The sequence below is a fragment of the Taudactylus pleione genome, unplaced genomic scaffold (genome assembly GCF_031769625.1).
Source record: "Taudactylus pleione unplaced genomic scaffold, aTauple2 ptg000321l, whole genome shotgun sequence".
NCBI lineage: Eukaryota > Metazoa > Chordata > Amphibia > Anura > Myobatrachidae > Taudactylus > Taudactylus pleione.
Window position 1 is genome coordinate 5,075,054 of NW_028284722.1, and position 15,818 is coordinate 5,090,871.

General features: G+C 48.8%; 1 protein-coding gene across 3 annotated transcripts in view; it reads left to right on the forward strand.

The window, feature by feature from the left end:
* The window catches only part of ZFAT (zinc finger and AT-hook domain containing), a 214,268-nt gene that overhangs the window by 61,374 nt on the left and 137,076 nt on the right, over positions 1-15,818 (forward strand). For all 3 annotated transcript variants that reach the window (XM_088443007.1, XM_088443006.1, XM_088443005.1), the window contains exons 5-7: positions 342-495; positions 10,307-11,649; positions 13,769-14,001. In XM_088443007.1, coding sequence (XP_088299133.1) covers positions 342-495; positions 10,307-11,649; positions 13,769-14,001 — 1,730 coding nt within the window. The remainder of the gene's footprint in view (positions 1-341; positions 496-10,306; positions 11,650-13,768; positions 14,002-15,818) is intronic.

The following is a 15,818-nucleotide window of genomic DNA, read 5'->3' on the forward strand; positions in this document are numbered from 1 at the left end:
CTGCTGCCATGTCGTAAATGACTATAGAAGATCCTTTTACAGCTGTTATCATTGCTTCCTGACCGTAGACTCCTCCTTCAGCTTAACTCATGTGCTTGTGGTGACGGCACAAATTTACCATGTGTATCATACTCGGGCGAATCTTCTAGGTCCCCGTGCTGGGCATTCCCAGCTGGTGAGATATAACGTTCTTGGCTTATTTCATATTGTGATCCAAAGGGCTTGTATTTATCTCCCTGGCTCTGTCCCGGTATGATATACTGTCACCGCAATCCTTAAGATGACGGTCTCACTATGAACCCATAGTACTTTTTTATTTTATTTTGTATGTATCTTGACAGGAGCAACAAAAATTATTCCGATCGAAGCCGCGGCCCCAGCGGCTGAGCCTGAAGCGAACACTCAGCCGGCCGATCCAGAGCAGGGGCAGAGGAGAGGATACCAGGAGTATGCCATCCAGCAAGTGCCCCAGGAACAGTCCGCTAATCCAAGCAGGTAGCAACAGTGGTATTTTAGCCTTTGTATATTCTTCTTGAGTAGCTACTAACACGGTAGTAGGGTTTACGGTGACGTCATGTGATCGATTTAGCCACGTACGATTCAAAAACTCGCTGGTGACCCCTAGCACATCGCCCACCATTATCACAAGTCTCCCGGCATACGATGTACCCGTTACTGGTATGTGTGTATACAATGCTGGCTGGATGCTGATACATTGGGCCCATCGCTCTGGTAGACAAGTCGTTCTGCTCTTACATAATAATGGGGCTACTATCACTCTCAGTAAATTCCTCTGTGGTGAACAACTCTTTTAATGAACATTAATAATAAGTGTGAGTTGCTGTAACCCTCCAATATATATGAGATACAGATTCTTTAAATTTTTTTAAACTGCTGATGATCTGTAATCTACCATAATGTTTCCCTATCCAGAGTTACTGCAATTATTCCTTTGTTGCTGCTGCTTGGAGATCAGGTATTATCCAAATCACTAGTACAGAGAAGTAGGGCCGCAAGTTGCGCACACCTGACGGAGTGGAGGCTGCCCAGTGAATTGCTTTGAGCCCGCTGACATTTTCTTTCCACATTCTGGTCCCGGGGCCCGGCGGTCTTGTGACGGACTTCCGGGTTCCTGCTGCCTTCTAGTGATTTATGTCTCCACTAACCCTGATCCCTAACCTATCCCTGCATCACATCCCCATACCTCCCAACATGACCCTCTCCAGGAGGGACACAATGCTCTGGTCCTGGACTTCCCTGGTAAGAGGTGGGGCTGCAGCACAGTTCAAAATTCAAATAGGGGAGCCGCACCAACTGTCATTTCACACACTGCCCAACATCACTGTCTGGGACTCACTGGCAGTTGGTGTGACTCCCCTATTTGAATTGTGGACTGAGCTGGAGCCGCCACCAATCATACATTACCAGGGAAGTCCAGGACCAGAGCATTGTGTCCCTCCTGGAGAGGGTCATGTTGGAAGGTATTCATCCCTAGCCACCTCCCCCTCAACCTCCCTCCTACCCCAGCCCAAGTCTTTTGTCGACATTTCACCCGTCGACGTTGACAATGTCAGCACTTTGCAGGTTGACACTTTTAACAATGTCGACATCATAGCTGTCATCATAGTCGACCTTTTGACTACATCCCTTGTGTTGCGCACACAAGCCCCTGCCTCAATGGGGGGCCCCCTGGTGCCGCACGCCTTGCATTCAGAATGGGACCACTGGGGCTGATTCTGTAGAATGCAAAGTGGCTGGTTTTGCATGAGGCCGCGGTAGCCTGATCTACTACATTTATACTAATGCGGGATATCTATGAGCTAGTGCGAGAACATGTGTGCGTCTTCGAGCTCGCCGACACAATCGTCGTCATTCGTAGCGTCACATGTACCAGTCCCATGCTAAGGTGTAAGAGACCCGTCTGATGCAGCCTTCCCTTCTACATACCCATGACAGTCCCATGAGACACATCTCTTGCGTGTTGCCGAACGTCTTGCACAATGCGAGATCCGGCAGGGATCTGCTCAACACGGAATCGATCACAAAAATGTGTAAGCTCGCATCTGCGCGTGTGCTGTAGGGTAAAACTCGCTATTTGCATCGCTATTAACTTAAGTAAGTTATACCCCTTTTTCACTGACTGAAAAATCGCGGGTTGATGCACGTTATCGCGCATCAACCCGGGATTATTGTTAGTGTAAACGGATCAACCCGGGTCCAGAACCCGGGATCTGACCCGGCTAGCTTGCAGGGTTGAGTACGGGTCGTTCCCGTGTCACCCTGCAGTGTAAACGGCGCTACTTCGTGTCACGATGACCCAGGTTGTGGCGCATGCTAGCTGATTGGCTGGCTTCAGCGGTGCTTGGAGGTGACATCATCTCCAAGCATCCACTGCAACCAGCGCCGGCGACCGGAACGGAGCAGCGCACATGCCTCCGGACCGCTGCAGAGTATGGTAAGTGGGTCGCGGAGGGGGAGGGAGGGGAAGATACGCTGCTCACCTGCGCTGGAGAGCCGAGTCAGTGCTGACCCAGGCTCTGGTGTGAATGGTACCAACCGTGGTGTAAAAGGGGGTCTGTCCCAGGTCTGATCCGGGTTGGAAACGTGTTTCAAATCCCGGGTCAGACCTGGGACTTTGGTGTAAAAGGGGTATTATTAGATGGCCATCTGCTTTTCTCTTGTGTGTTTTTGTTAAGTGTACCGGCTGAAATATAGAATAAGCTCATGTTTGGTCTTGGCTAGTTTTAAGATATCAAACACTTGAATTAAGGTAGCTTAATTATGCAGATACGGCCGCAGTAGCTGTGACACTATAACGCAGCATTTTGCATTCAGATACAGCCGCAGTGGCTGTGACACTGTAACGCAGCATTTCTACTTCAGGGTCCATAGGGGGTCCACAGGGTTGACCTTGGGGTATAGGTTGGGAACCAAATCCGGGCACCACGCAGTTAAAGCTTTTAGCTCCCAGGATGCACTTGGGTCCACTCTCCCTATAACCCCGCCCCCCAGCCAGAGGCACCTCAGTTTAAGTTGGTGCCCGGCCGGAGTCGGGTCACCGTTACTGCAGGGGGGCTGCTTAGCAGCCCCTAAGCTTAAAAGAGTTTTATTTTATTATTTTTTTACTACTCTTCAGAGCGGCAGCATCAGACTGTCCAATGGACGTCTGAGCTGCCGCTCCTACACCCCGCCGGCGCTGCGACGCCAGTACAGATCTGGGGATCGCAGCGGGACCCCAGAGTCTGTACTAGCCGGGCTCTGGAGGAATCCCTGGGCTGCTGCCGGATCGACGGGGACAGGTAAGTCGCGTGGTCACCGCTTGCGGTGATCCACGTGTGAATAATGCAGCCTTATGCCTCCGGTCTCTGGGGACAGACCGGAGGCGCTAGCGGTGGCGGCGGGCTCCCCCTCCATGGAGGCATACCCCGCGTGTCCACAGCCCACCAGGGATTATAGCGGCAGCGGGAGCCGGCATCCCGGGGGGTTAATTGCTAGCCAGGGGAGGAAGCCTTCCCTGTCTAGCGGCTCCTCCCCTCAGCTCAGCGCGCCTTTCAATACTACAGTCTGGCGTCGCTGAGCTGCTTCCTCCGCGGGCCACGCTTCTTCTGAGGTCTCCAGCGGCCATTTTCTCTCTGTGGTGCTGCAGAACTCCTAGGATGACAGTGAGCCCAGTCCCCCTGCGTACCTGGCCATTTTGGGTGAGTGTACACAGCGCTATAGCCTTCCCAGACACTGAATCTGGGCAGTTGAATGTAGCGACATTGTGCAGTATATTATATGTCATGCTTATGTATGTATATATATTTTTCTGCATTGTATGTGACTTATGCTAGTGCTGACTGTCTGCTTTTTCTCTCACCTGTCAGTGTATATCTATCCCTTTTCTTTATCTGCCCTAATACAGGTGTACCTGGGGTGGTTCTGAGACCTCACATATATATATTTGTTAATATCTGTGAGGTTTGTCACATACTGTTGCGTGCTGCACGTTGCCATATTTTAGATGGAACTGTGAGTTGCGTACGCTGATAATGGGTTCCTGCAGCTAATCTTAGCGTCAGTCAGGACCGGTATGGCGCTGCTTAATATTTCCGTCAAGATAGTCAGATATATCTGACCAGGAGATTGCACACGATACTGCACCCATTATTGCTATCCTGCAAGTCATAGCCTGCAGGAATTAGTGCGGAGGATTTTAACTCAGAAAGGTTTACGTATGCGGCACCATCTGGTGCCGGGCCCCTTGCACGACCCCCTTAAAGGGCGTTGTTTCTCAGGATCCTCTCCTTTGAGGATCGCCGGGCGGGCCCCATTGTCGTCACTCGCTGGGAGTTACTTCACCATACTGCCCTTTTGAACTCGGGGTATCTCGCAATTTCTTGCAATTTACCCCTGTGTCACAGACTATCGCTCCCTGCCGGGGTTTTTCACAGTACATGAATTACCTCCGATACCACATCGGTCTGTCATTCCCCTTGCAGGGATTACCACAACGGCCACCCTGGTGGATGTCGTTTTATACGAAATACTAATTGGCGTGATATACGCCCTGTGGTTACTGACCAGTGGCTCTGCCGTGAACTGGATGGTATATTCGGCTCTTTCCCTCTCACGGGGGGGAGCCGATCTCAAGTATTATTATCCCTGCTTTGGGGCTGGTAGCCAGGCTCATTCTGGATATAGAGAATGTCGATCCTGCACCAGTATCATACATCTCCCGTTTTCTGCCCAGCGGGTGGATCTCATAGCGGGAGTCTGGCTGTCCCCAGATACGAGGAGTCACAAAGGCCTCCTGTTTCCCATTCCCTGAGGGTCCTCACAAGTAATGGAAATCCCTTTCTGGGATGGATTTGTATGTTAATCATCGGGTTACAGGCATTAATACGCCTCCCATCCCGGCCTGGACGAATTTTACGGATCCGTAGGTGGTAACTTTGCCTGAAATCAATGTACTCAAGTTTTCAGGGCCTGTTGCCCGTCCTACCATGGCCATCGCATGGTGATGCTTTTGTGACGTTTTTCCCCTCCAACACGTCTGAGGTTCAAATATCTTTTTGCCGCTCACAAAATATGCAGTGGTCATATGTGGGATTACCTCATGGGATGCCGGTCTTCTAACTTTCAGGGTTTCGGCGGCGTCTGTATCCGCCGCAGTACCCTATGGCTGCGTTATGGGAAAGCAGAGGTGCACACTCCTTCCAGGGGGAAGTTCTTGTTTGGTCCTGACCTTGACAAGATCGTTGCATCATTGGCAGTATCACTAATGGGGAGATACCGTCTTTAGCTACTCCCACTACATTCGGACTAACTCTGTTAAGTCTTTTTGTCCTCAGGGTCAGCCTAAAGGCCTGTTTTTTCCTAGGCTGTCGGCCTCCACGGGGGCCACCATATCCAGTACCGAGCAGTCCTGGACTTCCGGACGACCCTGTTTCTACACCTGAGGATATACCCTCAGCCTGACGGGACAGGTCTACATCTGGGGAATTTCCAGAGTGAGGTACTGATTCTCAACGGCCTCTCATTGCTCATGCAGCCTCCTCACAGGCATTGTTACACGGGCCCTTCTTCAGAACTGATCAGGGCCTTACAATCCCAGAAAGCTATACAGTCTTTGTGGTAAGCAGAGCTATTTCGGCCAACCTCACTATCTCAGTGAGGGACTGGTTGTTCTACTTTCTTTTTGGGGCGGTGACCGACTGGTCCTCCTTTGCCTATACTCTGTCTCAAATCCCTGAATCAGATTCCAACGGTGCCTTGACTCAGGTGGAATCGTCCATGCTCCATCATCCGATGTTTGGAACCTGGGGATTTTATGGTATATCCGAGTATTCAGGATACGTACCTACGGGTACGTACAGAGCCCTCTCATCAGCATGGGTTCAGGTTTGCTGTGCCACAGCAACACTTGTAAGTTTCGGGCTCTGCCTTTTGGGGCTGTCCTCAACTCCACCGGGGTTTACCAGCTTTATGGATTTTCTGACAGTTCACCTGTTCAGTGTATCCGTATGCTCCTTTCTCTGGACGGTCTCCTACTTTTAGCAGGATCACCAAGGTACTTTACCGCCAGGTCAGGATAACCGGGGCTTCTTCTCGTCACAGAAAAGTCCTCCCTGCATCCCTCACAGGGTTTTCTTCATCTGGGAGCACTGCTGGATTCTCAGAATCTGAGAATTTTTCTGGCGTAAGACAAGATCTCCACTCTTCAACTTCGAGTGTGCGGATATCTACGCAGTCGACATATGTCATTACTCTTTGTGATGCGCGGTCTACCAGAGTGTCTACCTTTTGGTAGGGTGGAATGTGCTCAGTTCCATTCCAGGCCTTGCCATAATTGACTCCCCTCCAGATGGATCGAGTTTTTTCCATCGGATCGCTGTTCGAACGATGATACTTTCTACGGAGGCGAGTTGGTCTCTGTCCGGGTGGCTATGGCCATCTCGTCCAGGGTGTTCTTTGCTAAAGACAGTGTATGGTCCGCATTCATTTCGGGGCAGTTGGACGTCTGTCGCTTCTGCCCTGCCACTTAACTTGTTGATACTTTAAGCTGTCTTGGACTTTCACTTTGGCCTAACCCATTTGTCACGGTTAACCTGAATAGGTTCAGTCCGACAGTGTCACAACAGTGGCTTCCATCTAGGCAACACTGGTAGTTGGGTGGCAATGTTAGGAATGTCACCCATTCTGACATAGTCCAAGGGTCTTCTCCTGGCCAACTCTGCGGTGTTTATTCCCGGAGCTCTCCATTGGGAAGCGGGCTTCCTCAGCCGTCACGGCGTGCATCCCGGGGACTAGTCTCTTCTCCAAGAGAGGTTTCAACTCCTGGTGAGCAGAGGGGGCCTCCCTGAGGGGATTGATCCCCATGGCCTTCTGACTCGATCACACATTACCGGTGTTACAGTCCAGCTCTAGGAGTACTGAAGCTACCTTCAGTGACTCTTTGTCAGTGAAGTGGTCCTTCCACTTTGTGTACCTGTGTCCTCCGGTCTCCCTTCTTCCTCGAGGTCTTCGGAAGTTTAATTCGAGACGGAGGGGCTTTCCTTCTGGGGGCTCCAGGTCGTCCCAGACATCACTGGTACTAAGATTTTCGGAGTCTCCTCCTCGATGCTCCGTTCCTACTGCTTCACTATCTGGACCTGTTGTCTCAGGGTCCTTGTTTTTCCCTGGATCTGGATCGCTTGTCTTTAACTGCGCCCCTACTGTGGTCCTCGGGCTTCCCTGGCTCTGTCTTCATTGAGATGTTTAGAGCAGATAGGCCAGACTTTGCTGGGATCTGCCACGGACTGTGGCATACATAATTCTTATGGTATCGTACCTGTCGATACGATCCTCCGGTGTCCAGGATTTCCAGATATTCTGGCATTCCTTCCAGCTGGCTTGGGTTTCACCCTTGGCCTGGCCTTCCTGACAGTGCGGATCTCTACACTGTCGGTATGGTTAAGATATGGAATTGCTCCGCTCTGATATCCAGTTCATCCTTTGGAGTGTTTTCTGGATTATGTCTCCACTTGTCCTCCCTAGGGACTCCTGGGGAGTTAGTAGTGGTTCTTTGTTCCCTCCGGGGACAGTCAATGGAACCGCTGGTTGTGATAGCCATTACATGGTCTATTGTTTAAGCTCTCTCTCTCTCTCTCTCAGGGTGTTTAAATCAACCAGGAGAGTGTCTGAATGGGGAGCGTTCTCATGTGGCTCCCTCTTCTGGAGGGCATCATGTCAGGGTGTGAGTTGCTCTCGCCCTGTGTTTCTTCTTAAAGTGGTTTTTAGGTTCCATATTATTCTGGAACTTATGGTATGGCCATTCAGTTCCCAGTCCTCTCGGCTGTTGTGGCCTCATGGACTGTGGTCCGGCCTCTTTGGCTTTATGTGATCCGTTCAAGTTCCTTATGGTAAGCGGACTCCTTATTGGTGGTCTGCGGTTTCTGGTTTTAACAGGAAACGATGGCCGGCCTATAATGAAATGTTGACTGGATGGCCTCGTATGTCTTCCTCAGGGGCCTACCCATGGGTGGGCATTTCTGTCGTTGAGGCTTGTTTTTTTTCTCGGGCCGTGTAACCCTCGTGGGCGGCTCGTCGTGGCGCCTCGGCTGTTTTGCCTTACTAGGTGTCCACGTGGTCTTCTGTCCATACCTTTTTAAGGTTCTAGGCATTGGTTTCCTTTGCCTCTCAGGATGCTTCCTTTTTGGCGACGGATTCTCCTCTCAGCACAGGAGCGTCCCCACCCTTGGTTGAACTGCTTTGGGACATCCCCAAGGTCAACCCTGTGGACCCCCTATGGACCCTGAAGTAGAAAACAAGAGATATGGTAAGAACTTACCTTTGTTATCTCTGTTTCTACGAAGTCCATAGGGTCCACAGGGCGCCCGCCCTGACGCACCTGGCTTCATATGGGCTGTGTTACTGGTCACCGGCTTCCCGTCTCCTTTTCTGTGAGTATGGTTCTAGAGTGTTCCAGTTTTCTCTCTCTTTTTCTCTCCTCCTCCGGCCTTTGGCTACTTACAATCTGAGGTGCCTCTGGCTGGGGGGCGGGGTTATAGGGAGAGTGGACCCAAGTGCATCCTGGGAGCTAAAAGCTTTAACTGCGTGGTGCCCGGATTTGGTTCCCAACCTATACCCCAAGGTCAACCCTGTGGACCCTATGGACTTCGTAGAAACAGAGATAACAAAGGTAAGTTCTTACCATATCTCTTGTTTTTGCATTCAGATACAGCCGCAGTGGCTGTGACACTGTAACGTAGCATTTTGCATTCAGATACAGCCGCAGTGGCTGTGACACTGTAACGTAGCATTTTGCATTCAGATACAGCCGCAGTGGCTGTGACACTGTAACGTAGCATTTTGCATGCAGATATAGCCGCAGTAGCTGTGACACTGTAACGCAGCATTTTGCATTCAGATACGGCCGCAGTGGCTGTGACACTGTAACGTAGCATTTTGCATGCAGATACAGCCGCAGTAGCTGTGACACTGTAACGCAGCATTTTGCATTCAGATACGGCCGCAGTGGCTGTGACACTGTAACGTAGCATTTTGCATTCAGATACAGCCGCAGTAGCTGTGACACTGGGCCTGATTCACTATGGATCGCAATTCTGCTTATAAGAATGCAACTGCGTTGCGAATATGAGCAGTGATATTTAAATGGTTTCATTTCGCATTGCGTACGCAGCCTGACCTAAGTACGCCCACTTCCCCTTACTCTCATTCGTACAATTGGCCAACATAGCAAAACAATCGGTAACATGGAGTAACATCAGACCCAGACTCACAGTTCAGGAAGTCCAGACCTCACTCGGGAATTGCTAAGCTCTGCGCACGCTATGAGTACTCAGGAAGCGTCTGTTATCGCAGTGGATAATTTATGCACGCCCATGCAACGGCGTTGAAACGCACTGGCACACCTGCGTTCGCACGACCAATGCCCCCCCCGTCACCACCCACAAACGGCACTTCCTGTCAATCACTCTGTTGTTCCTCTGTGTAGCCTCTGTGTACGCAGTTCTGGCTGCAGCGTCTGGCTCACGCGCTCTGCGATGCATGCACAGTGTGAATTAATCGACTGATTGCCTGCGTATAAGCAACTGCGTTCCTTGCTGAATCAGGCCCACTGTAGCGTAGCCTATCTCATGCAGAAACACCCACAGCCGCACACAGAATATAAACATGCCACATACTGTATCATTTAATTGGCAGAAGCCGCGTTTGCGAATAAGACGCATTTGAAGGTAAAAGGCCGCACGGAAAGATGCTCTGCGCATGGCGTGACAAAAAGGGCTGTTTAACGCGGGTAAAGAAGTAAGATACATGCAGACCCATCTGTACAAACTCACAGTTAGGTCCATAGTGGGAATCGAACCCACGACCTCTGTTCTGTGAAGCAGTATTGCTAACCATTACACCATCTGTCCTACCCTCCCCTTTGATGGATAAATGTACAGATTATGCTTTCTCATTAATTTTCTACACATTTACGGACACATTTATTCAGACACACTTTCTAACACCACTGTACAGCTACGTGCATTACGGAGAGCATCACTTATCCGTTTTGCACCGGTGACCGTTTTCCTAAACCGTTTCCAGTTTTAGTTCCGTTTCCCATCTCTGTTCTCACTAATTGGCCGGGAGCGTCTCCTAGGCAGCCTTATCCAGGCGATGAGACCCGACAGTCTTCACAAATTAATAAGCTATTTCATATTTTGGAACGCCAGACTGGGTAACTCTAGCGCAAGAAAGCTGAACAATGTTTTAGCATCAACCGATCCTTTTTAACCTTTGTCCGTTCTTTTTGGTTTTTATTTTTTTCTTGCAGAGTAGGTCCGACCCAGCTGAAGATTTTCACCTGTGAATATTGCAATAAGGTTTTCAAATTCAAGCACTCGCTGCAAGCCCACCTGCGCATCCACACCAATGAGAAACCGTACAAGTGCCCCCTCTGTAACTACGCCAGCGCCATTAAGGCCAACCTCAGCGTGCACATGAGGAAGCACACCGGAGAGAAGTTCAGCTGCGACCACTGCGCCTTCAGCTGCCTCAGCAAGGGGCACCTCAAGGTGCACGTGGAGCGCGTCCATAAGAAGATCAAGCAGCACTGCCGCTTCTGCAAGAAGAAGTACTCCGACATCAAGAATCTCATCAAGCACATGAAAGAAACGCACGACCTGATGGACAAGAAGGTGCTGGAGACCTTTGACGAGCTCAAGCTGCTGACCAGAGAGGGGAAGCGCCAGCTCCTTTACGATTGTCACATTTGCGAGCGCAAGTTCAAAAACGAGCTGGAGCGAGACCGGCACATGCTGGTCCACGGCGACGAGAGACCTTTTGCTTGCGAGCTTTGCGACCACGGCGCGACCAAGTACCAATCCCTCGAGCTGCACATCCGTAAGCACCCCTTCGTCTACGTGTGCTCGCACTGTTGGAAAAAATTTGTGAGCACCGTAAGACTAAAAGCTCACATCAAGGAATTTCACCCAGACATACAAGAGGACTCTGTATTCCACGACTCCATCAATCAAAGTTTTTGTCTTCTGGAGCCGGGCAGCGACATTCAGCAAGAAGCTCTCGGCGCCATCGCTGAAGACGTTGCAATGTCTTCCGTGCTGGAGCCTCAAACCTGCGAGCAGGATCTGGAGCAAGCTCAGGACTTAAAATCACAAAGGGACGGTTTGCTTTCCAAAATCCACGAAGAGACACTCGAGCGAGCAGAAAGTATAACAGACTGCACCACGACAAAGCTGCCTGGCTCACCAGACATGTCTTCCGAGGTGTCAAATGAAGAACTCTTCCATCGTTTGACAGAGAAGGAGAATAATCATTTATATGCTAATCTAGGAAACGTACAAAGTGACAGTAACCATTCCGGAGCCGTCAGTCAGGTTACAAGTGAAATCTCCCACTTAAAACCCACAGACTTGCAAGGTCTCGCTCAACAGATTTCATTTGCATCTGATCAGAGCGGCAGCCAGCAAGGTGCCCGGGAGAGCACGGATATTGGGCACCACCACCCGCTTCCCGTTCCGAACTCTGTGCCGCACAACTCAGGGCAAACCGCTGCTTTCATGGTGATTCTGAACGGATTGCACAAGAGACAGCTGAACACTGTTTTATTTCAGAAAATCAGGAAGATTTATGGTGAATTGGAGTGTGAATATTGTGGTAAGGAGAGGGATAGGTTATGGGGAAAAATGGGCCAAAATATATATAATTTTTTTTTTTAAGTGATATTAGAGCGTTTGTTTGGAATTTTTATTTCCAGAGTAAATAAAAATTACTTATCTCTGCAAAGTTGAGACTCGTGTTAAGATCGTAAGGTGGAGGAGCCTTGTGTAACATTTCTAAGGGGGAGTAGATTCATCAAGCCTCAAGGGGAGGCTTTTCCCGTACCAACCAATCAGATTCAAGCTGTTGTTTTATATCGGATCCTAGGCAAACGAAAGCTAGAATCTGGTTGCTATGGACAACTTGTCCACTTGACCCCTTTAGAAGGTTTGGTAAATCTCCTAAATTTTAATTTTCAGGCATGCATCATTGAAATAGATTCTTAAATGTTGTTCTGACTTTCCCCTGCTGCTCTGTTAAAACGTAGAGCGTGCTACACTGACTCCATTGTGGACAGCTGAAGCTCTTCTAATTTTGCCTACAAAAATCCACGTGTCCGGAGCGAGATCGGGCCGTGAGGTGGTTACGTTGCCATTGGCGGTGTTTCCATGCCGTTACAGTGGCACCTCGCTTCCCCTCATGTCTGCTTGAATTGATCCCAAAGAGAGGCCTGTGCCCCCTGACATGGCAAACTATGGCAGGGGGATGAAAGAGAGCATAATGGAACATATTTACGTAATATAGACGCGGCAGTAATCATTCCCTGCTCCACATGTGGGCACCCATACAGATTCCTTTCTTAGAAGAGTTGAGCATGGAGAATAATTTATCAGGCTGAGATATTTAAATTTGGATATGTAATATGTGTTTGGTGGTGTATCAATAATACAGCTAGAAAAACAAATAGGTGTATTTTAGTATATAATGCAGGTACTTATGTACAAAAGAATACTTTTTCCGTTTTGTGAACATGGAGACCCCCTTAAAGTGTACCTGTCACCTGCACATTGGAGGCAGACATTTTGATGGAGCCCTTGTAATTGAATATTAATGTTTCTGCTGTATTGTACCATCACTGCAGTCATCCGATCATATAATAGCATTGAGAGTGCTGGAACTATTGGTGCTGGGGAGTTGCCCTAAATTATTGTCCATGGGCTCACATTACATCACAGCGGTAAACTCTGCACCTTGTGTCCTTCTTTGTGTAGGTCCATTATTATTGGGGGTCTCCGGGGGAGATACATCTACCATTAGGATAAGGGGTTTTGGTGAAGAGTGCACTAATGGGACTATGGGGGATATACTGTATATCAGAGCTTGGAGAGCGGTAAAATGAGAAGAGATAAAGTACCAAACAATCAGCTCCTAACTGTCTCTTTTTTTTCAAACAAAGGGGTCTATTTACTAAGCCTTGGATAGCGATAAAGTACCTGCCAATCAGCTCCTAACTGCTATGTCACAGGGGAATGGGTATGAAGTCCCGGCAGCAGCTCGAAGTTGAAGTTCCCGACAGAGCAGGTAAGTATCCTATCCCTAACCCTCCCTTAGTGGTGCCTTACCCTAACTTCCCCCTGGGGGTGACTAACCCTAACCCCCCCCCATACCACACCATAAACCTAACCCTCCCTCTGTGGGTGACTAACCCTAACCTCCCCTTACCACACCGTAAACCTAACCTTCCCTCTGTGGGTGACTAACCCTAACCATCCCCCCTAGGGTTGCCTAACTCCCCTCCAAAAAAAATAAAAATAAACCTAACCCTTCTAAGCTTCCTAAAGCTAACCCCCGCGACTAGATGCTAAGGGCGCCCGGACCTACCTCGTTCAGTTCGGAGTCCCGGCGTCGGGATTAAGACGCCTACATATCTTAAATCCCTTGTCGGGATTTGGATGTCGGGATTGAGGCCGGTGGCCTTGTGGCTTCGGGTCTCATAACTACATCCCGTCACAGGCTGCGTTTGAAAAATTACAGGAGCTGGTTGCTTGGTACTTTCTGTCCACTTTATCTCCTATCCAAGACTTCGTAAATAGGCCCAGAAGCCTGTAAAATGACAGTTTAGGAGCTGATTGGTTGGTACTTTATCTCTCTTCCAAGCTTTGATAAATCTCACCCAATATTTAAGCATTGCCTCTGTCTGACTTGCGCACTGTGCCCATTTTGTCTTTACTGACAGGCAAGCTGTTCTGGTATCAGGTCCATTACGATATGCACATCCGCACCCACACCCGAGAGCATCTGTACTACTGCTCCCAGTGCAGCTACTCCTCCATCACCAAGAACTGCCTGAAGCGTCACGTAATACAGAAACACAGCAATATATCCATGAAGTGCCCGGCAGCAGGATGCAACTACTCCAGCCCTGACAAGTACAAGCTGCAGTCCCACCTGAAGGTGCACGCAGAGCTGGTAGGTACACAAAAGTCTGCGTAGTAAATATAGCCACTCTTACACTTCTACTAAACTTCATTTTTCCATTAAGAAATGTTCTAAGTAACCGATCAGGGAATAAGGAAAACCCAGACTGATCCAAAAATGTACCCCCCCCCCCCCCCCCCAAAAGAATAAAAAAAAATGCTTATAGTACTACTGTCCTGCTTTAAAGGATAACGTTACCCAAAGCTAAGCATTTAGCATTGCTTGGATTCAATAAACTAAAATTAAAAGGGAGGAAAAAAAAACAACTAACCTGACCGACTTTCTCTCACCTGTTACTAGTGCAGTGCTGTCAAACTCGGGCCCTTCAGCTGCAGTGGAATTACACATCCCAACATGCACTCCCAGAGTTTTGCTATTAGGGCATGCTAAAACTGTGGCAGGGCATGCTGGGATAAGTAGTCCCACAGCGGCTGGAGGGCCCGAGTTTGACACCACTGCACTACTGGGTGTAATGGTCCCGCCCCACTCTCCTCAGGGGAGGGGCTCTGGTTTTGCCAAGCAGGAAGGGGGAGTGTGGTGAGGAACCCTTGCTGTGAATGTGAAATGGAACATACATGGTATGCAAACGTTTTTTAGGGGTTTTTAATGTATTTTTTTTATCTTAATGAATTCAAACCAAGTCTACTTTCTAGTTTTGAGTAAAGTTATCTTGTGGTGTTTTGTGTCCATGTACCTACAGTTTATATGTTTATAAGGTTCAAATTACATTTTCAGTTTATTGTGCTGATAACAAATGTGTTACCAAACATATAGTGTAGTTACCAGTGATGTGCGGTGAGGTCAATGGCTGGGGAGGCACACCTGAAGATGGGTCTGAGTGCTGGGATTCTGTCTCACCCCCTACTCACTGTAGCTCTTCCCTCACTACACTAAGCTTCAGTGTCCATTGAATCACCTACATGCATCACTGTGTTTTCTCTTGCTGCTGAGCTCCAATCTCTAAACACTGCAGTGCACTTTCTGGTCACGTGACACATCCAAGGTGTCCATCAGTGCTCAAGGCTCGCCCCATAGGCATGCCTCTATTTGCTCTCTTTCTGTGCAGCTTACTGCCTGTGGTGTGGCCCCGCCCCCACCTGTGCAAGCAGAGTCTGACTATACAGAAACGAGGCTGAGCTGTTGCTGCCTCTTCTCTTATCTCCCTGCAGTCCCAGGGAGCTCCACAAAGCTGGCGAGTGTTAGCTATAAAAATGATTACAATAAACAAAAGTTTTAAATCTCTTCTTTGTATTATTGTAATAATTTTTATATCCTATCTCAGGGGTATGACACGGGAGGCTCGGTCTCCCCTGCCTATCCTGACTGCACATCCCTGGTAGTTACGTAATAATCCTACATGGTCTGTCTGGAAAGATGTTGTGGCTGGAATAAAGTAGGGGGTGGGGAGGCGGGAGGAGATGGTCCCATATTCCCTGTTTATTTATTCTTAGCAGCTTTCCTGTTAGGTCTGTAGAGTGTGAGGGAAACATACACTGCGCTCTGTGAATGACAATATACTGAAAATATAATTTGCCTTCAGCTTATAAAAGGAAAAATGTGTTTCATTAATAAGTGTGCCTACAAACTGAAGCCTTGCAATTTAATACAGTAGGATTATCCAAACGCCAATTACCCGAAGTGGCAGTTATCGGAACACGATGTACTGTGAGCCAAAAATATTTATTTCATAGTACATTAGCCCATAAAAACGACATTTTATTGTAAAAAAAAAAAAAAAAAAAAAAACACCCTAAAAAAAGAGAGAGAGAGGTCCTGATTCAGAGATTTTCACAAAGCCGATATTTTCC